This window comes from Haplochromis burtoni, unplaced genomic scaffold, assembly GCF_018398535.1.
Source record: "Haplochromis burtoni strain Fernald_Lab_line unplaced genomic scaffold, NCSU_Asbu1 Contig_23, whole genome shotgun sequence".
Classification (NCBI taxonomy): domain Eukaryota; kingdom Metazoa; phylum Chordata; class Actinopteri; order Cichliformes; family Cichlidae; genus Haplochromis; species Haplochromis burtoni.
In genome coordinates this window covers 2,354,190-2,376,426 of record NW_024582384.1, presented here as the reverse complement: position 1 = coordinate 2,376,426, position 22,237 = coordinate 2,354,190, and the positions used below count along the sequence as shown (strand labels likewise).

Below are 22,237 nucleotides of genomic sequence, written 5' to 3'. Positions count from 1 at the left end.
CCAGAAATATCAGCCATAGCTAGGAGAAGGACAGGGCATCACAGATATTTCCTTAATAGTGTTTAACAAGGAGTTGCTGGCCAGGCTGGCAGCCTTTTTAGACACTATGTGAAACGAAAAAGGGAGAAAGAATCTCACTCGAGTTTCCTGAATTCCCCATGACAATCAAACAATCACTTACACCAGCTGGGCTGTCAAAATTGTTCCTTCTTCTGCGCTGTGTGAAGATCTATTTTTTTTTTCTTTTTCATTTTTGCTCACATCTCAAATTGTCCTCCCTTCTATTTTCCTTTCAGCGCTAGTTTGTCAAGTAGTAAATTAATATACGTGGGCATTTACGAACGAGTATTTGTGTATGCACTTGAGGACGCTGTTTCTCTGAAGCATTGCCACTTCCCCTCCTTCCGATCCTGGACATCTGCTTGACAGTTGACACAGGCTGAGTTCAAGTCCCCGCGGTGACTCAACAGACGGAACGCTCGAGTGTGGCTGCCAGGAACTATCACAGACAAACATGAAGTACCACCCTAAACAGTTGCTTTGACCTGCCTCCAGCAACTGTGGTCACCACTTGAATCTGCTGGACAGTAACGGCGGTTCTCTTGGCTGAGCACTGTTTCATGCTGAAGGGGACATCATCTAACATAAGTCCTTGCAGCCATGGGTTGGAGAAGCTTGCAGTGTGGATTTGAGTATATGCACCACATGCCAACCTGCTAAGCCTTAAGCAGGGGAGAAGTGGGGGGGGGTGAATTTTAATGCAATAATGTCTAGCAGAAGGGAGGCGAGCAGCATATAGTTGAGGAGTGAAAGGGAGAGAAAGAAGATCCGTGATATCAGCCCCAGGCTACCTGTCAGTCTGACTCAAGCTGCATGTGGCAGCTAAGGGCCTCACACAGCCTGAGCACTACCTGCAACTAAGTCTGCATGTAATTCAGTCTAGTGGCCTCATCATCTGGAAGGGTATACAAAAACAGAAGGGAGATGCAGCAAATGTAAATCGGAGAGTGCAGTGGAAACATGGAAAAGGGAGTAATGAGAATAAAAATAAAACTGAGGTGAAGAGAAACAGAGCAGAAGCAAAAGTCAGCCAATTTAGACTGAGTGATTGAGTGAGACAGTTCAATATGCTTGAAATAAACTGATAACGTCTAAAGACATCCTGACAGGCAATATTTCAGGCTCTGCAAAAAAAATCTGTGCCCTCTTGGAGTTTCTTTAGTCTTGACCACAGGCAGTAAATAAAAGATGGTCGTGAGCATTGAGCAATCACCTGGTGGTTTAATGTTTGTTGTTGTTTTCTGGGGGGTTTTGGGTGTGTGTGTGTGGGGGGGGTTTGTTTAGTTTTAATCTAGCAGATATTGCCGTGGTCTGGAGTCTGCGACTCCGTGTTTATGTTTAGTTTATTAGTATTCTGTGGTTTTGGTTGCCTTGGGTGTTTGTACTCTTCTGTTTCGTGGTTCATGTTCCTATGTTCTGTGTCCCCCAGTCTGTGTTAAGTTGGTGTGTTATGTCATTGCGTGTATGTGTTTCCTGTTTTATTGTGAAGGTCTGCATCTTATGTGTTTTCAGTTTGCCTCCCTAGTCTCGTCACGTAATCACTCCCAGCTGTGTTCCCCACCTGTGTGTAATTTCCCTGTGTTCTCTGAGTGTATTTAAGTTGTGTCTTCTGTCATGGTAGTTGCTGGTTCATCTGTGTTGTTTCCCCTCGGTCTCTCTGCGTCTCGCCGTATGTATTTCCCCGGACCTCCCTGCATCTCCATTTCTGGTTTGTGTTGTTAGTTTACCCAGTTTAGGTTTCCGGTTTCATGTTTTCCCACCATTGCTGTTTGTACCCACCCTTGTAAATAAATATGCACCTGCACCAGAGCTGCCGCCTTTTGGGTCCTTTCTACTACTCCACACGGCTTGCCCCGGCAAACCGTGACAGATATGACCACTGCTGAGCTTTGCTAGTGCTGGCTAGGTACTTTTGTTAGTAGGGCACATTCTTAATTCACTGATAATAAATCCCATGCTAATTGTGGCGTGAAGAAATCAGAACTGCTTATAAAAGTACTTGCTGGGAAAACTAACCAGCCAGCTCCTTACACAAAATGACAGCCATCTGTCACTCAGACTGGTCACCTTTCCTAACTTTATGCATTAAATGGATAATTTCTTTAGAAAGTCACTTCCCCGTGCAGTCATGAAGGAGGGAAAGAGCTATAAAGACCCAAGCTGTTTTTTTTTATACCAGGCTGTAAACGTGTTTATTTCTGCTGTATTTCTGCCGGGAATTGAATCACTTTTGCAGCCGGCCTCAAGTGGCCATTTGAGCAACTGCAGTTTTTGGCACTTGGTGTTGGAATCACTTTAAAATTGGAGGTTGATCTTGGCAAAAATATTATTACATGTGAGTCTCTTCTTATTGGTGTTAACACACCATTGATAACTTTCCAAAGCTTTCCCCATAAACCTCATATATCATTCACTGTGGACTTCCTGGATCTTCTCACTTGCAGTGTACCTGTAATGTTCTGCCCACACAAACACACTGCCCTGCAGTTATACTTTTGGTGTAAACACTCTAATAAAAGAACAGCATGTCAGAATTCCTCTTAGAAAAGTTCTGTGTGGGTTTCACAAGAGCCCTCAGAGCTAACACAAGTAATCTGAGTAGATCACAGGTTCACGCTGCTTCACACTCCACTGTGTCCTCTTCTCTGAAGTATATGAAGCAGCTGTAATTCTTAAAAACTGTAAAAAAGAAAATAGTCTGCTCTTAGCCTTTATAGCATCTTTAAACTTCATCACTTTTACAAAGCGTATTGCATGTGTTTTGCATTTACTCACACGCACACTAACGGCAGCAGAGCTGCCATTAATTACACACGGACATCTGCATATGAATATACTAGAGATGGTATGATACCACTTTTTTATGTCCGATACCGATATCATAAATTTGGATATCTGCCGATACCGATATGAATCCGATATAGTGTGTTTTTTAATCAATAAAACTTTTTTTTAATATCTTGCTGCATTTTGTATAAGTTCATATTCAAGTTTAAATAAACAACACTAAAGCTATTCTGTTATACTACCCCCCTGACTACCCAAAATATTTCATAGTTCAGCAATACTGATCAATCTAATAAACTTAAACCTACTCCATCCTCCCTATTCTGGTATTTTAAAGAGTACTTAGCAGAAATATTAAGCAACCTAACTAATAGGGTTGCAAACTCCCAGCAAAATAAAAAAAATAGGGAACCACCCCACCCCACCTCATGATGCTTAATCGATGTAATCAACTTTAATTTGATGCAGTGTGAAAAAAATGCACAGAAATAAATTATTTTTCAAGAATAATTAAATAGATTCAACATCTTTCTTCAACAGAATTGCAGACTGCACAGATGGTACTTCCCAAAGGAAAAAGTACTATAGCTTACTAGGGTATATTAGACTTAACAGTTACTATATACAGTAATGGACTTCTATACATTTTACATCAGATTAAAACTTTGGGTGTAAGATTCAGATAATTATTTATTAAAAGCTAGACATTTTAAATGAGAATAAGAAAGAAAAGTATGTCTTTGTGCCCCCTTTTCCCTGTTAATGCCCTATCGGCCCCCCTGGCTAAACTTTGCTAGATCCGCCCCTGCACAGTTACCAGCCGTCAGCTACAAAGATCCTGGTGTAGAAAGTAATATTAAATAAATTCTAACAACAGCTTATCAAGCTTAAACGTGCTGCTGTTGTTCAGCCGCTGGTTTCCTCTTTCTGGTGCAAAATGGGCCAAAAACAAAGAAGAGAGACGGACTCCGACAGAAAAGCCGATCAGCTGATCATTAAGCAGTTTCACGATTGAAGTAGCAGCAGGAGAGAGAGAGAGAGAGAGAGAGAGGCAGTCTCTCCATATATCTGTTGTTAAGCTTAACGTGGGAATGCTTTACAAACATTCAGAGATGAACTTACACACTTGCTTTACTTGTCTCTGGGAAAACTTCCTCAGAGATGAAATGCTGGTTTGGTAGCGAGGCTACAAATACACACAGCTGCTCTATCACGTGCTGCATACTGCTCCAACATGCTACTGTTATGAGCCGAGTTACGCCGTGTTGCAATTTTTGTGAGGTGCTTTTTTGATATTTAATGGATCGGATTACATTTTTTATTTCTCTCCGAAATCCGATCCAGTAATTTACGTCAGTATCGGACCGATACTGATACGTAATATCGGATCGGTCCATCTCCAGAATATACATCATCTCTAGGCATGGGACTTTTGGTTCTGGAAGCCATCTTTGGTTGCATGTTGTTAAATATCTCAATGTGGATAGCAGGAATGAAATCTTGAAACCATACAGTGCCATTTGATCACATGTAATTTTTTTATTAGCCATTTAAAAGCATATCTAAATTTTTTTTAAGAATGACCAAAAGACATAATAGGAACTTTTAGGCGAGGTATCCACTTGATACAATAGAAACCCCCCAAAAAGTTAGCAGACCAGTCAATGTTTTTTCAAAGTGGGGATTTTGTGGGTCCACATAGCAGACCAAGAACCAAACTGCAAAACCTCTCTCTGCCACCTGAGCCACAGTCCCCTAGTACAGCAGTCCCCAAACTTTTTTTGCGCCACGGACCAGTTTATGACCAACAATATTTTCACGGACTGGCCTTTAAGGTCTCGCAGATAAATACAACAAAATAAAACCAGTACCGGTACAAAAAAAAAAGGAAAATGTATTCATAACACACGAGAAAAGACCCAGGGAAACCAAGTTAATGATAGATTAAAAAAAATAGCGATAACCATATATTTCACATCCGAGACTTAACTCCCCATATGGAAAAGAAATAGTAAAAACTTATATGATTTACTCTGGAAAGTGGCCACTTTCTCATTACTTTCATATATTGTTTTAGTAAGTATCCAAAACATACAAGTTTCATTTATATAATTTTTCAAGGGATCTTATATCTGTTTTCACTCTTGTATGCTTTTCATACAAGTTTCACACAAGACAGATACAAACTTTATAAGATTTATATATATCTTTTCCATATGGGTCTCGCTGCCCGGTATCAAATGACTATCGGTCCGTGGCCCAGGGGTTGGGGACCGCTGCCCTAGTACATTTCTCTTATATACAATTGCTCTTTGTAATTCTGTATTTCATGTGTAGTACACTAGTCTGCATGTGCTTACTTTCTGTGATGTGTTTTGCTTTATCAGTCAGCTTGGATATGAATAAAATCTTCCTTCCTTTCCTGGAATCACGTTTCTATTGCAGCTACCATGGGACCATAGAGCGCCTGCAGGCGGTGCAGTTTAGTGTCAGACTTTTAGAGTCCTGAGAGTATTGAACCTGTTTAAAAGTTTAAGGTTTGTCCATCCAGCCTTTGCCGTCAGATTGCCTGCATGGTGGTCGATGTTAGAGCCTCAGTGGGACTCCGGTTTGTGTGAGGCAGCAGTGATTTAATTGAAATGGAGCTGATTTAATTTGGTTGGAGCAAAGTCTAAACCCTCTGATTGATTGGGAACTGCTTCTCCATTCCCCAAAAGTTATACGGGCATCTATCACTTGTTGTGATGGCAGCTTTATGTGTTTCTGGCACAATGTCAAAGGTGGCACAGTGAGCGGACTTCAGATCATTCTGACAGACTCATAGAAACAAAATGGAGATCAAGTGGCTCAAACTGCAGCTCTGGTTTCTTTTTGCTGCTTTTGTTGTTGTTCATTCAAATGCACGCATCATTTATTTGCAATGACCCAGGGCTGCAGCTATTATTTTTATTAGCAATTTCTCTGTTGATATATTTCACTGTTGATAGTTTTGTCCTTCAGCTTCCAGAGTCCAAGATGACATCTTAAAATATCTTGTTTTGTCTGACTAACAGTCCGAAACACAGTGATATTTGCTGCACAATGATAAACAGAGAACACCAACCAATTGGAGAAGCTCAGTGAATGCTTGGTATTTTTTTGCCTAGAGCAGTACTTTTTGACATTTTAGGAAATGCATTTAATCATTTTCTTGCCAAGATTTGGATGAGAAATTTGATGGTACTATTGTTTTGTCTCTACAAAGCCACCAACAGCTCATAGACGGTCAGTGGTTCAACTTAACAAAAGGAGCACTGGGAGTCTCACTCTAACCTGGCATCTGTTCAGAGGTTATGAAAATTGCACCTTGAAAACCAATGAGTTAAGAGAGCATATTTTGCATGTTTAATGTGGAAGGCCCCATGCCCTGAAACGTTTTTTTTTTCCTGAATTCACCTGGTTTTTCTGACACAAACCAAATTAAATCTACTCGTTTTTACACCTCATTAAATCTGCAAGTAAAACAAGCAAGATATAAGTTATTTTAATTTAGAGTGAGTCATTAGTGTAAGAGACTTTGAGGTTCACTCACCCTCTTTTTTGCTTTAAACAAAAAAAGAGGCTACTACACTTATCAGTACATTAATTTTATGAGCAAATGTTGAAAAAATAACATGATCATGAAGCAGTTTTATTTAAAAAAATAACTTAAGGGCAGGTCTATCGTCTACAATCTGTTAACTAATATCATGTGTCCATAAGTAAAGTGTGGGTGCTTGAAAAGTCCCTCCTTTTCTTTTTCCTAACTTCTTTTCCTCGACCTCGATGAAAACAACATTGAGGTGAAGGAAAGGTGAGTAGAACTGGTAAAAATTAGCAAAACAGAAGAGAGGTGCACTGAGAATGTGAACGACCTTCACTCGTCTCACAGTAATTTCCTCTGATTAGTAAGTCTGTCCAATAGCCTATAACATTCAATGCATCTTATTTTCTAATATTTACCTGCTGTTATCCAGTGTAACTCTTTTTCACCGCCCTGTTTAGGATTTCTGTGACTGCATTAAAATTCTCTCTATCCATCACTTATCGCAGCTGACCTCAAATAAAAACGAAATTATGATAATCCTAAAGGCTGCAGTACAGCAAAGGACATTCATGCAAACTAATTATACAGAACCTTAAACACACTTTAATCACTTAATAGAGCTCATAATCTTCTGCTGGGAGGTTAAGAGGCCGTTGTTAAAACCTCAAAATATATCTGCAGGTAATGGCATGAAATGGAAAAGGTAGTTACAGTTAACATTCACATACACTTTGTTTATTATGTTGATTGTTTTCATGAATTGTCAGGTGGTCCTTTGTTATGAATTATGGAACTGCCTTTTCTCCTCCCGTTTAATAAAGCATGGTCCCAGTGTCTCCTCTGCTAAAGGAAGCAGTAAAAGAAGAATTGATGCTTCTTTTACTTAGTATTTGGATACTTCGAGGTCACCTCTATCAGTTGGGAACTTCTGTGATTTCTATAATCACTGCTATAGAAGACTTAAAGTTATGAAAATCACTAATAAATATATTAGAGATTTGCTGCTGAGTGTCAGGTGGGTGCATACTGGGATACTAGCTGTTATTAGGCCACTAAATTGGACCTCTATTATTTATTTTTCTAATTATCACTTATCCAGAAAAATTTATAACTAGCCATATGGTTAGTTATACTAGCAACCCATCCAAGAAATCTTTTACCCAGTTTTAGTGAGTTAAATAATAATATTTCATTTTACATTGCATTGCACTATCTGTTTCTGTGATATAAAAAATACTATAATATATACTATGCATCATGCTAATCAAGCTGGCTTTTGCTAATAACTTAGCACAAGGATGAACGTCGGATTTGGGAAGAGGTATAAAAGACTAATAAGTTATGTGGTGGACTGTATATTTATATTTTTTATTCTTTGAAAACCAGCTGTTGTCAGCTGACCTGTACTGATGCCACCTTGAGGTTTTCTGGTCTTTTAACCAAATACATTCTACAATACAGGCAGATGTTACATGAGACATCATGGCTGCTTTCCGAACTCCAGGCAATGTAAAACTAATGTAAAGGTGGAATTTGGCAAGTTTTACTAAAGATATAATACCAAAGTTTTTCAAGAAGAAATTCCTAGCATAACTGGAAGCCTTGGCAGTTTTTTAGAAAAATACTCTACATTAGCTTTAGTTTTAATGGTCAGTGAGACATAATGAACTCTATATGTATAGAGTATCTGGGTAATCTGATAGAAATTTCTTCAATTTGCTGATTGTTCCCATAAAATACGTTTTTAATTCTTCGAATGGCATCTCTCACTTTTATATGTACCAAACTGAGCAGTGACCATGTGACCACTGGTACACAACAGTCTGTTGTGTACCACTGCAACATAATCCATCACTGTAAATTATTAGCCTTCTCTTTCTGACCTTTGAAGAATGTAAAATTACTATCATTTAATTTGTTTTCCAAGCTCTTCATAAGTAGAGCTTGCTAGATGCTGAAATACTGCAATCACAACTTTACTGACATTTTTATGAGAGAATGACAAGGAGGAAATGCGAACAGTAGGTGGAACCATGTGGTGACTTAATGGTCTCTGTGGGAGCAGCTAAAAGGTCTCCTATGCTGCAGAACACAAAATTGAACTTGCTTGAGTTTCTTATGCCTTAAAATTGTTATTTTACTTAATAACTTGTTCGTTGAAAGCATTCCAAAATATCAGCAGCTAAAATGCTAAATTAAAGCTTTAAAACTGGATTTGTATATACAGTAATGTTTTGTATCATGAACTGTACAGAATAGCACAACGTCACCCAGTTATTTTTGATGGCAAATCCAAAACCTGATTATTTTACAATCCTTATTTTATGTTTTTGAAATTACATGTCCCTTTCTTTCTTTCTTTCTTTCTTTCTTTCTTTCTTTCTATATAATGTGAATTTAGGTACTAAGCCCATATATACATTACAAGAGTCTTTGCTGAGTTAAAACTTCAAAGAGGAAGGAAGACTTTTTTTTTTTTTAAATAAATGTATGTATGTTTGTTTTTATCCCATTTTCTGAAGTAACTTTTTACTTTGTTACCTATTTTTAGTGGTAACTTGCTGATTTATTTGGGACTGAAGTTGATTGAGTAATCAATTTTTCATGAAGTAGAAAAGCAAGTTGCACATGAATACAGCACGCTGCACTATTTACTTATTTGTTACATTTTTAAGTCCTCCCCAATTTCTCATGTGAGATGATGAATGAATATAAATCCTTGGAAATACACAGACTGCAAATCACACTTACGCATGAATAATCCTTTCATTGTTTTTTCTATAGTGATTCATTACTTTGGAGATTGGCCTGCAAGTGGGGCTATTCTTTGATGGTCTATTAGGATTGTGAGTAATTATCCCTTGGTTCCTCAGTTCCTTACAGACAGAGAGAGAACTCCCGGGAACCACATGACGTAAATCAAACCCCCAGCAGAATAATAGCCAACAAGCTACATCTGAAAACGAAGCCCTCACCACCATAAGGGAGCACTTTAGGAGAGAATATTAGCTTAGTCACACAATAGTATTACTGGGCTCATTACCCACAGTTATGCACGGGATGTTCAGTATGTATTTCCTATTAATCATTTCAAAAGTAATAGTTCGGTGAGCACAAGTTTCTTACATTACTCATTACAGTGCATCACTACCCAAATGTTGGTAATAATCACTTGTCTGATTCCAAAATAAATTAGCTCTACCTGGATTGTTTTTACAGTGCAACAATGATCTGGTGCTGGCGGTGATACATTTTTGAGTCCTTGTTGTGTAGTGTTTGAGAGACTGACAGTCGAGGCAGAACCTTATAAAAGAGTTCATCTATGTCATCTCAAAGAGAAGATGGCAGAGATAATACATAAAGTTCCATTTTATTAAAATGCATCCATAGGTATTGTTCAAAAACACATGAAGCTAAGTCAAAGATTTGTAAAACATCAGTCATGGTTGCAGCTAAAAATAAAACTGCTGTTAGAACAAAACAGTGTCAGGAATGACAGGAGATCTTACCACTCAGTTTGGCCATAGATTATCATCAACCCCACACCCAATGCTCTCCTTTGCACTGCAAAAGGGTCAAAATGGTGTGAATGGGACATCCGTCCCATCCAATTGTTACACTTCTCTCTCCTCTATGAACAGGCGTTACAAATAAAATCTATAATAGACAAATTTGTCTGCTCCATGTTCAGAAATTGTCAGAGCTCTGTTACCATTATTTTCTATAAGCATGTTTTACAATTACCTCAGATTTTGACAGATTAATTATTATGCAAGTGATGACTCACACAATGAAATAATGATCAGATGTTTTAGAGGGTAAAAACATTAATTAATTCATTTGTAGAAACACAATTAATTTTGACTAAGAGGATATACATGACCAAGAATGTTCAAACTGTATACAACTGACACAACTTTGACACAACAACGTCATTTGTTTTTACTGAGAGTCCTTGAGTAACTGTCTCCCTTTTTTTCTTTTACCCTTTCCCTTACAGTGATGTACAATAGTAGAAGGTTCTTTGGTAGAAAACTAATAGGACTACAGCGTTAAGTCCACTCTCATTTAGTCAAATTGTTAATCTAAAAAAAAAGTCACCCACCCTGGTTTACACAATGTCATAAAACTTGTCATTTTGGTAATTGCCACCGGTTGATCTGATATCCTCGTGTTGGTGTTGTTCCCAGATCATCATACTAAATGTTGTTCCAGGATCAACATTGCAAGTGACCAATCAGAATGTTGTGACGTCATACTTTTGCGACTTCGGGAAAAACCGGCGTAAAACAAAAAACTGTACTAAAGCTGCGTGAAACCGCCTCTGTCTGCCGATCAACGGACCATGACCCTAACCCTAACCATCCATCCATCCATCTTCATCCGCTTTGTCCGGGGGCAGCAGCCTAACCCTAACCGTAACCCTTTAATAAACAGTAAGCAGAATTGATATTGTCCATGCAACATTGGAATTTCATAAATGCACGAATGGCTTGGCGCGCAAAAGAATAACGTCACAACAATGTGATTGGTCACTTGCAATGTTGAACCTGGAACAACATTTTCATGATGGTCTGTGTCATGAATCGCTGTGCGGCAGGCAGGAGTTGGACCCAAAATGCAGGACTCACAGACTCAGGGAGGTGAACTCAAAACTCAGCTTTATTTGCTGGCAGGGAAAAAACATACAAACTAATCTAAACTGGGAACTTAGAAAACTCACAGAGAGACACACAGGGAGATCCACACAGCATGAGGGACGACGCGACACTGACTCAGAGAAACACAGGGTTTAAATACACTGGGAAGTAACGAGGGGAATGAGACACAGAAGGAGGGCACAGCTGGGAGAAATCAGGACTGACGAGACAAGCAAAGCAGGACGCATTCACATGAGACACGGACCATCAAAGTAAAACAGGAAGTATCACACAGAGACGCGAACTTGACACAGTGGAGACAGCAACTAAGAAATACAGAGACATAAACCATAAGGCAGAGGTCTAAGAACCAAAATACACAGGGAAATACTCAGCTGGGAACACAAGAGACTAGACTAGAGAGAGTAACAAAAAACCAACCATGAGAACATAATGCACAATGCAGAGTGACAGAAAACAAGAAACTCAAACATGCAAAGACACACAATTACACAGAACAGAGGGGACACAGAGAGACATGAAGGGCAAGGGATCAAAACTAGAAACCATAAAATAAATCACACACAAGTACAATAATACAAAAATCACAAAGAACTAAAAACGCTGGGTCAGGAGACCCAGGACCGTGACAGTCTGGGAACAACACCAACACGAGGATATCAGATCATCCAATTGCCACCATTTATTCCACGAAATAAAAGCTTAATTTTGACACATGAATTAGAGGCTTTTGGTGAGGTACAACCCATCACTGGTTAACAAAAGTGGTCAGACAAAAAGTGCCAAAGCAATTGTTAAAACAGTAAAACAAGTTTTGAAAAATGTAGTTTATGCTGTGATCATTTTTTCTGTTTAGTTTTACTAACAACTCGGATAGTAAAAATGTCACCCTGTATGAGAAAAAATATAAGCTATAGGGAAATTGTAACTTTGAATGTTGGTGCCCGCATAGCATGAGCAACACTGAATGCATAAACATGCTCTGTCTATTAAACAATGCTTTGTTACAGATTTATGTGAAACTAAATATATATATTTAGTCCTAACACACCCACGTCCATGCTGATTTAATCTGTAGAAGGTTTTTTAAAAAATGTATTTAATTAAAAATATAAATGAGCAAACGTTTACTAGAAATATAGCTGAAAACATGAAGCCTATAGAAAGGTAAGAAATTACTGACTGTCTGAACATATACAAATAAATACACAAAATAATGTTTCCCTATTTTTGGCCGCATGTCTTAGGATACATTATTTGTGTATTAGTAGATGATCATTTCTTTCTTTCTTTTATAACCTTTGTGTTTTCTACTAAAAGCTTTTGTGTTTACATCTTTAATAAAATAAATTTAGAAAAGAAAACTATATTAATTTATACCAGTAGAGAAGTTTTAACCAAGTAAATGCAACACCATTATATAGAGCACATTATGACAAGCCAGACAGCTACAGATCTTGCTTGACTATCTATATTTTTATTGCTGCCAAACCTCCAGTCCACATGGACAGTCCTGAATTTGGAGTCGTTTGTTGTCTTATGATCTGCCAAATGAAAGCTGGAGCATTTTAGCCTGCAGCAAACTAATGCTAATAAAACTAGCTGTTGCCCCATGTGATCCATAAATCAGTGTTAAAGCTTTAAACAGAATTGTGTTTATCAACTGCTGTGAAATGCAGACTTGAATTATTTGCCTTGCATCACCGCATCATGTGGAGGTGTTTCAGTCTTTGGGTCTAAACATCTTGGCCTTGCAATATTGGTTATTTTTTCTAATGGTTTAGATGTTTAGAAGGTGCTCTATGAAGGAATTAGTCTTTAATTGGTCAATGAGTTAGCTTAGCCTCTTTTCTTTCTTGACCTTGACCTGTTTTTTTTAACAGTTAGGAACATCGATTGATTCTGAAATTACACTAAGACCTGCGACAGCTCATTTCAAAATGAGTAAATGTTTCATCCTCAGCAGCTGCTTGTGAAACCACTTATCCTTGTTCTGATTCGCTGTGCCTGTTTCAATTGATTTTGATCTTGTGTTTACATGAATGATGCCTTATTAGACTTAGACGAGTGCTATTGATTGGTCGTGTAATTGAAGCCTTCTCCCTTTTATTACTGCCTGTTTTTCATTTTCCACAAATACTAATCCTACTGATAGGGATTAATACATATCAATAACACAGTGCCCATCCCTCGTTCATGCATTGTTGCAAAAAAGAAAAAAAAGTGTTAGCAACTGTGATGGAAGTGTGATGCATTGGCTTGGTTTTTGAGCTTGGTTTCTTATGTGTGAAAGCTTGCAGCTTATTAGACATAACAGTCTGTCACTTATTGAGGAAAACATCCTATTTTACTGTCACTATATATCAGTCATAAGGCACTGTTCTTATTTCATTATTACTTCATTAGTCCGCATCAGCTTATTATCAATATTATCATGTATCACTTATCATTTAGTAAATCTGCTACAATGGCATTCTAGAGACAATACTCTATCAGTTAGTAAAGCACCAGTTTAGCTGGGGGTCCAGTCAGGCCGCAGTAAAAGTCATATGAGGACACGGTGAACTTTTGTTGGCCGGAAATGGACACTCTCACACAACTACACATTCTACACACTATTGGTTATGTTCCCAGGAAAGCCTGACTGAAAACATCTGGAACATGTTGTTGTTCTTAGCCATAGAAGGACATAGAAGTGAGAACTGACTGATACCGATCATGTGACTTGACGTCATCATTGTAATAAAACCCTTGTGAAGAAACTGTTCGGGGGAGATCAGCGCTTAGAGCCTTGTACTGCTCATCTTCCCCATATGTACATATGTATAATAAAATCACTATTCTGACATTCACTATATCCCAGTCGTAGTCTCTTCCTCAAAATCCGAACCATGACACACTTCATGTTGGAAAAAAATAATCCTTACATTAGAGTTACAAAAGTCTCACTGGAAAAGTTGCTGAAGCTACAGCATGACTACCTATATAAGAATCTGTTGTGTTATACATTTATTAAACATCATTTACTTGATGATAATTTGCATACTGTGATAAAAGAAGAAACACGGTCCAGACCAAATCGAAATAACAATTAAGCTTCATTTTATTAAAGCAATAGTGTATAACAGTACTTAACCAAGGCACTTTAACAAATCGTCAGGTAATTGCGAGCAGCACTGGTGAAAAGCAACACTTCAAGTCACAGTGCAAAAAAGGCAGGTGAGAGAGAGGTCAAGTAAAAACCATCGATTAACACGCTTGTGGACGTCACAGCGAGGGCAAGCTGCACATGTAAGGGCACAGCCCAGATAATAAAACCCAGCTCCTGGTTGAGCAGATATTAGATGATAAGACAGGTGAATTGTTCTGAGTGACGCCAGAGGCCCCTCGCAAGCAAAACGATTCTTTCAAGTCCACAGCCCTCTCAACCCCCAAAAGAGTTCAGGATGTACTTCACACACCATTACGCTCAAAAACAAGATGGCAACCAAGCGTGCAACCTGTCAGTTTTGCCCACTCACTCATCCAGGTATTGTAGAGAACGGCAGCTTGCTTTATTTCTGTTTTTTTATTTTTTCTTTAAATAGAAATTGTTATAATTTGTGCATTTTTAGAGCAAAACTGTACAGGATCTATACAATGGCTTGGGCTTTTTACATTTTTCAAATCTGCATAATGAGAAAGTGGAAGATTTTTGCCTATTTTTATACATCAGAAGCGTATAACTCTTGTGTGATGTTCTTTTGGCCAGTTTGGGGTGGTAGCGGTAGTGGGGGGTATCTTGTGGTAGCTAAAAAGCTTTGAAGTCCTGTTATATGAGGAGCCAAAGCCTAGAGGGTGGGTAATTACACGCAGATTCCTGCAGTGCTCCACGTGATCTCAAAAAGCTTGTACTCCACTGCCCTCATGAACACATACATCAACTCAAAGTGAGAGGAACTGGCAGATTCTTTGAAAAGCACAAAAACAATTAATCCTACTTCCAAAAACACCATGCTTATACACAAAAGTTTAGCACTATATTTACTACATTGATGGCACAGAGCTGACTCAGACTCCAGTAATAAAACTCCATCCATGCATCTTTCTAACATCCAGTTTCTGCCCTTACCACTCTAGTGAAATTCCTGGGTCACAAAGTCTACAGCTATGGCCAGCTTCTCTTCATCACCTTTGCCTCTGAGACCCCCGAGCTGCTGCCCGACCACATCGCCCTGGTCCTCGAGGGCTCTGGAATCACTCTGTCTGCTGACCTTTCATCCCAACCAGTGCTTGGTTATCACCCTGGCCTCACACCACGGCACTCTTTCACCATCAGGTACAAGACCGCACTGAGAGGTTTCATAATTTTTGAGTGTTTGAATGTGTTCTAGTTTTTTGTCCCTCTAGAAAATATCAAAGGCTTAGCTTGTATGTTGATATGTTTGTTTTGCTTTGAATCTGTGCATCTCCCTGTCGCCTGAGTCACAAGAGTATATCCTATTCAGTACCGATTACAGCTCACCCACGTTGACTTTGCTGTCACCGTCCCAGCAGAGTGTCAGGATATGAACGCGGTGATGAGCCAGCTACCTCATGCGCTGGCTGTCATGTAGATCTGGCACACGTTGCATTTCCATTTTTACATTTTATACATATAGCAGATGGTCTTACCTGCAGTGACATGTAATATGTGGAGCAGAGAAAATGCATCCAAAATTCACAAAAGTGATACTGATAGTAATTCTATTGGGGTCAAAAGTGTTATTTTGGTCTAAAATCATTGGAAAGAAATCAAAGAGTTAAACAATTAAAAACTATAAAGTAAGGCAGAATCTTGTGGAAAAAGGGGACGTTAGTCCACAAAAATAGAAAAGCCTTGAGAATTTATCGAGTGGAAAGAGAGGGCATATGAGGTATTTCTTTAATAGAAGAAACTTGTAAAAGTCGGATGTTCTGGCTGGAATAGGGAGGTCACTCCACTATTAAGCTCAAGGAGGCAGAGAAGGGGGGTCGGGCTGGAAGGATGACCAGGTCGTAGCATGGAAAGGAGAGCTAAGTGGATTATAGCGACAGCTTGCAGAGCACTGGATGGAGTGTAGGGTGTGTCTATAGCCTGGAGGTAGAGTGTGTATGCAGACAGTAGTGGTCCCTTTGCAGCCTCACGTGCCAACACCAAGGCTTGAAATTAGATACAGGCTTCCACACACAGCTAGTGGATGAAAAACATTATTGATTTCCAAGAAGAAAATTGGTCTGTTGAAGGAGCAAATAAAAACAGTATATGAAAATGGTCACATAAATATCAGAGACGTAAACCTAAGTGAAACCTAAACACTGTAGCTCAGGTGCTTGGATTGATCCCTGAGTCCTCCGTTCATGTGAAGGACTGGTATACTGGTATACATCCTTCTTTTTTTCCTTTTTTTGCCACATATTGATACTGTTTGAATAGAAAATAGAAGTGCTGTATGAATGTGTGCGATTGGATGAAAAAGACTTGTGATGGAAGTCAGTTTGAGTGCTCAAATTGAGTAGAAAAGCAATATATAAGTATCAGAAGATTTACAATTTCCACAGTATTTGGATATGAGCAAGTGATGATCCCAGAACAGGAAAAACATATATATTTTCACAAGCTGTAAAGTAAGGCTTGAGTCATGATACTGAAGCCTGCCACCATAATGACTTAACAGTAGAAGTAAATCTCATAAACTGAAGTAAGAAACCATCTTGAAATTGTGTGGAAGTAGTTTAAAGCATTTATCTCCACTCATACATGCATTTATATTGTACTGTCTTGACTCCTTTTTGAAGGGAGCCTCTTATGCTTTCTTCCACCTATATACATTTATCCTGGGACTCCACTTCTTTCCACTTGAAACTTCACCAATAAAGTAAATTTCACATCACTATTAGTCACGTTTATCCATCCATCCATCCATCCATCCATCCATCCATCACTTATCTGGGTATGGGTCAGCAGAGACACCTAGACCTCCAAGGTGTTTGCAAGTCAGCCGGAGATGTAGACTCTCCAGTGTGCTCTGGATTGTCCTGTGGCCTCCTCTTGGTAGAATGTACTTGGAAAACTTTGCCTTTCAGGGGGCATCCCAGTAAAATGCAGAACCAGCTAAACTGGCTTTGATGAGGGTCAGAGTGTAGACTTACTGGTAGTGGTGCAACAGATCACGGTTGATCCGTAATCTGAACCGATCCTACTCCACGGTTTGGCACGCACGTGATCCGAAGATTCGAAAAAGAAGAAAAAGAAAAGTATGTGTATGGTGCGCGTGGTCAGTCTGTCAAGTGATAGTTATGGCCGGCGCTGGTGGTCCAAGTGGAGGAGCAGAGGAGTTTGCGGCATTTAAGCAGCCCTTTGCTGCCCAGTCCGACCGGGCTAAAGCTAACAAAAGCTACTGGGGTGTTTAGCTGCAGACGGGAGGCCGTATTCCGTTGTGCAAAACAAGGGGTTTAAACTATGATGAATGTGCTTGAGCCACGCTATGATATCCCGTTGCACGTCCAGCATGTATGAGCAGGAAAAGTTTAAAGTTGTGGCTGAACTGTCCCAGGCATCTTCTGTTGCCCAACTACAAATGGGTGGACCTCCAGGTCAACAGAAAGCTACGTGACCGTGACAGCTCATTATATCACAGCGGAGTGGTAGATACAAAGCCCTGTACTGCCCTATATTGCCCTTAATTTGTTTTTATATAATTGCGTGGAATGAGTCTTGAGTTGAATGTCTTTAATAGGCAAAAAATACTTAAATAAGTTAATAAGTAAATGTTAAAAATGTTTCTTTTTTTGCTGATCCAAAAATTGATCCGATCCGTGACTTAAAACCGTGAGATTTTGTTGCACCACTACTTACTGGTAAACTGGCAGCTTTGCTTTCACACTTAGCTGTCTCTTCATCACAGCAGACTTGTACAGCATCCCCATGACTGCAGGTGCTATGCCTAACCTCCAACACCTGTAGCAGCAAATTGTTCACAACCCAAAGTGAGCACTCCACTTTTTTCCAGCTGAAAAACAGGACTCGAAGATGTTAATTCTCATCCCAGCCACTGGGGAGTTGCTTATTTCCCAGTGCAAACTGGAGGTTATTGCTCAGTGAACCCAAAGAATCACAACCACACCCAAAGGAACATACTCCAGGTCCATAAATCACATGTAGACTAGCTGGCAAGCTATCACGAATCCTTGAATATTCTTAAAGGGATAATGAGCTGGTGCAGCATTCCAGGACCAGAATGAAAATCGCATTGTTTTTCCTGGATCCAAAGTTTGACTATTGGAAGAACTCTTATCTCCAGTACGCTGGCATAGACTTTCCAGCATGTGATTTTCTGAGGAGTGGCTGAGGAGTGCGATGTTCCTGAAGCTGGAATCTATCCTCTGGTTCCTTTTCTTTTCAGCTCCAAAGCATGTTAAGCCTTAAGGAAGTCAAGGAAGATCTCATCCACCGGAGGTTACTTGCAACCATTAATCAATTTCAGACTTCTAAAATAGTCTTGTAAAAAACATAAACTAATTTAAATACTTCAAAGAATTATAAAGAACACAATACAAGCATTCCCTTCACAGAAAACCATTTTGTCTAATGAAGTACAAAGATTTCAGTGAAATGTTACTTGCAGCTTGCAGTTCCAACTCTTTAACATTTCCCTTTATAGATGGAACAGCTTTGTCTTTTAGCACGAACCTATCTAAAGCTACAGCTTTTTCAGGAGGAACTGGGCTGCTCTCTGGCAGGAAGCACCATGCCCTCCTGGCTTTTAAATGCACTTTAGAACAGCATGCAGTAACACTACATATGAGCAGGCAGAGGGAGGTTTGGGGTCTTCACTCACCCCCGTTCTGTTAACCGTTGGGGCTGGGAGGAGGTGCTGGCTGTCAGATTGGGGTCTGGGATGCGGGGCCTCCCTGCTACTGCAGACAACAAGGTGGTCTGCTTTCCTCCACCCCAGAGAGAAGGGTTACATCTCCTGGGTCCGGGTACGGTTTGCCCCTCTGGGGGCGGGGGTACCTGGATCTCCTCCATACCTGCTTCTTGCCCTGGGGGACGGGGCTATGGCTCCCCACACTCCCTAGCAGATCGTTACATGGAGAAACCTTTTGAATACAAGCATGCTGATCCACACAGGTGTACACACAGGTGTACACACAGGTGTTCACAGACACAAACTACACCTTTCTTGGCTGCTACCTCAAAGAACATTGTGCGCTGTCGATCTTGCGTGATGCACAATAGCATGTAATATTTAGTATCTACTGTTAGCTAGTTTATTGTGATGGTGTTGTGTTTATTATGTTGCTCTTTTTTTTTATTTCCATACAGGTGATCCAGGTGTTTTGTTTGTTTTTCTTTTTTTTCGTCCCCCCTTTCTCACCATCTCTTCTCCCCTCTATTTTTCTTTCTCTCCCTCTCTTTATTTGATTCTTTCTCCCTGTCCTGTCCCCCAGTCATGTCTGCCCCGTCTGTAACAACTGAAAATCAAATAAATACATAATTATAATAAAGGTCAATCATATGCACCAATATGGCGAGGCCATGATGATCCACTTGGTAAAGTAAATCCGCTTGGCATCTTTCTTGGCCTTCAGACAGCAATTCTGATGGCTAAAGATCCAAATGGGACAGGCAAAAAAAAAAGGTAAATAAACAGTGAATTCCACTGAGAGCAGTTACACAACACAAAAAGCAGTGAGGAAAATAAACTGACAGTTCCACAAATTTGTTTTAGAAATACTACACATAATACCAAAAATATTCATGCCAATTACTACCAAATACTACACTTTGTCAGCTCAAGACAGACGTGAAAACTGACAGTGGACTTTCCTAATAACAATAAAAATAAAACACATCACTTAACACATTAATTGATTGTACATTTGCAGTGACATAACAATCTGATAGTGAATTAGCAGGAGACACAACAAACAAACAAACGCACAAAAAATAAATAAAAATCTCTTCATTTTCATTTTCTTCTTTACTAGTTTCAATGCCTATACAGACAGCAAACAAAAAAAGAATTGTCTCACAATTCAAAGACATGTGGGCATCAACACAGATTAAACTGATGAGCCTCTGGATTCACATTCAGCAGCTACGCTATGGTCTGGGTCAGGCAGGTACCTGAAAAAGGACAGGAAAGGATTGGTTTAGAGAGGGGTCTTACCTTCTACTTCAGACATGATTCGAGCACTAAATTCTATCTACAGATGAACAGTTTGAAGACTGCGGGAGAGTGAAGATGTCACGTATCCTATCAGTTATAGCCAAACAAATTGCAATATTGGCTGGATGACAGAGACCAGGAAGAGGTGTGAAGTGGAATGGGTGTATGGGCACAGGCAGTCTTCCAAAACTTCATTTTGTAATCTATCTTCAAAGTGGGCGGCACGGTGGCACGGTGGTTAGCACTGTTGCCTCACAGCAAGAAGGTCCTGAGTTCAATTCCACCATCAGGCCGGGGTCTTTCTGTGTGGAGTTTGCATGTTCTCCCCGTGTTTGCGTGGGTTCTCTCCGGGTACTCCGGCTTCCTCCCACCGTCCAAAGACATGCAACTTGTGGGGATAGGTTAATTGGATAATCCAAATTGCCACTAGGTGTGAATGTGAGTGCAAATGGTTGTCTGTCTCTGTGTGTTGGCCCTGCGACAGACTGGCGACCTGTCCAGGGTGTACCCCGCCTCTCGCCCTATGACAGCTGGGATAGGCTCCAGCGACCCTGAAAAGGATAAGTGAATGGATGGATGGATATTCAAAGTGTTAATATGAATGAATATTAATATTTTGTTAAAAGATACAAAAGCCCTTTACTGACAAAGTGATTCCAAAACTGATTCCAAGGACCATATGACAACATACATACACACTGCAATATAAACAGGTCTGTGAGACCCAACATATAGTATGCTCACACTCACACACGTGTTTGAAGCTAAAAACTATGGAAAAATTCACAAGACCATAATGTAACACTAAGCTTTTCTTACTGTCTGTATTGTGATTAAAATGTCTCATTTAAATTTCAAACAAAAAAAAAGAAAGAAAAAAAAAGCTACAGCTTCATTATGGGCTCTGTTGATGAAAGAGTGAAGTGGAAGAAACAAAACTGTTGGCTTTTGGCTGTTGTTGGTCATTTCTGTAGTACTTTCTTTGAAAAAGTCAAACAAATATAGCTATCCTAAACAACCAAAACAAGTGGAAATCCTATTTGCAGTGTACTCCCGAGCACAGCAGTGGAAAATATTTTTCAAGTTTCAAGCTCTCAGACCCAAAGCTCTTTCTGTGTCTGTGTTTACCATGCAAGAAAATCCATTCCTCTCCATTTGACATCAATCAAACCAAAGAGAGAGAAGGAAGAATCGAGCACTAAAAGCAGGGTAACGCCTAAGCTTTCGGCTCGCATAGATTTCATGCACATATGCAGACCTCATTATTAAATCCCGTTTAATATGAGCAGCCGCTATTGTGACAGCTAATGTGACAGAAAATCAGAAAAAAATCACAGCAGGTCATACAGATTAACAAAAATATTGAAGCTGTTGGTGAAACTAGAGGACGCTTGGTATATCAACTCAAAATGGAGCTAAATTTAACTATAGATAACATGCCCAGAATGTGCTGTGTAGGTACAGACAAGTGTGAAGTCACAGTTCTATTCTCGTCATTCGGAAGTGTAAAGATTTGATGGTTGGACAGTTTACTGAGGGAAATGAAAGTGTGAGTTTGTATGCGCAGAGAGTTTCGTTAATGGCAAAGTTAGGTTTGAATGAAATACTTTTCCTATATTTTTTATGACGCTATGAGTGTGTGAGTTAATGCATCTCTGACCCACTGCAACCCTTTGCCGTTAACAGCTGCAGTTTTAATGTTTGAGTAGTTTCACTTACTAAGCTACTCTATAATTCATACTGTAGCCTCCCACAACTACATGTGGAGGCACATTATGTCTTGTAGCAATCAGATCACATTTACATGCAGAGAAATATAGAGATAAACATAAACTTACAGAGCGGTTTTATGCATTGATGCTTATGGTAAATCTTTCTGATGTGTAGATCTTGCAGGCAGGTGATTCATATTGCAATTTGAGGGACGCACCAACTTTTTGAACACTGCAGCAATCACAGGTTGGATGTTGTGATGAAGATGGCGGCAATCA

The 22,237-nt window shown here is 39.5% G+C and overlaps 1 protein-coding gene across 1 annotated transcript in view; it reads left to right on the top strand.

The window, feature by feature from the left end:
* The window catches only part of lamc3 (laminin, gamma 3), a 154,606-nt gene that overhangs the window by 73,718 nt on the left and 58,651 nt on the right, over positions 1-22,237 (top strand). Inside the window, exon 10 of the mRNA XM_005917219.2 lies at positions 15,193-15,391. Within this exon, the coding sequence (XP_005917281.1) occupies positions 15,193-15,391 (199 nt within the window). The remainder of the gene's footprint in view (positions 1-15,192; positions 15,392-22,237) is intronic.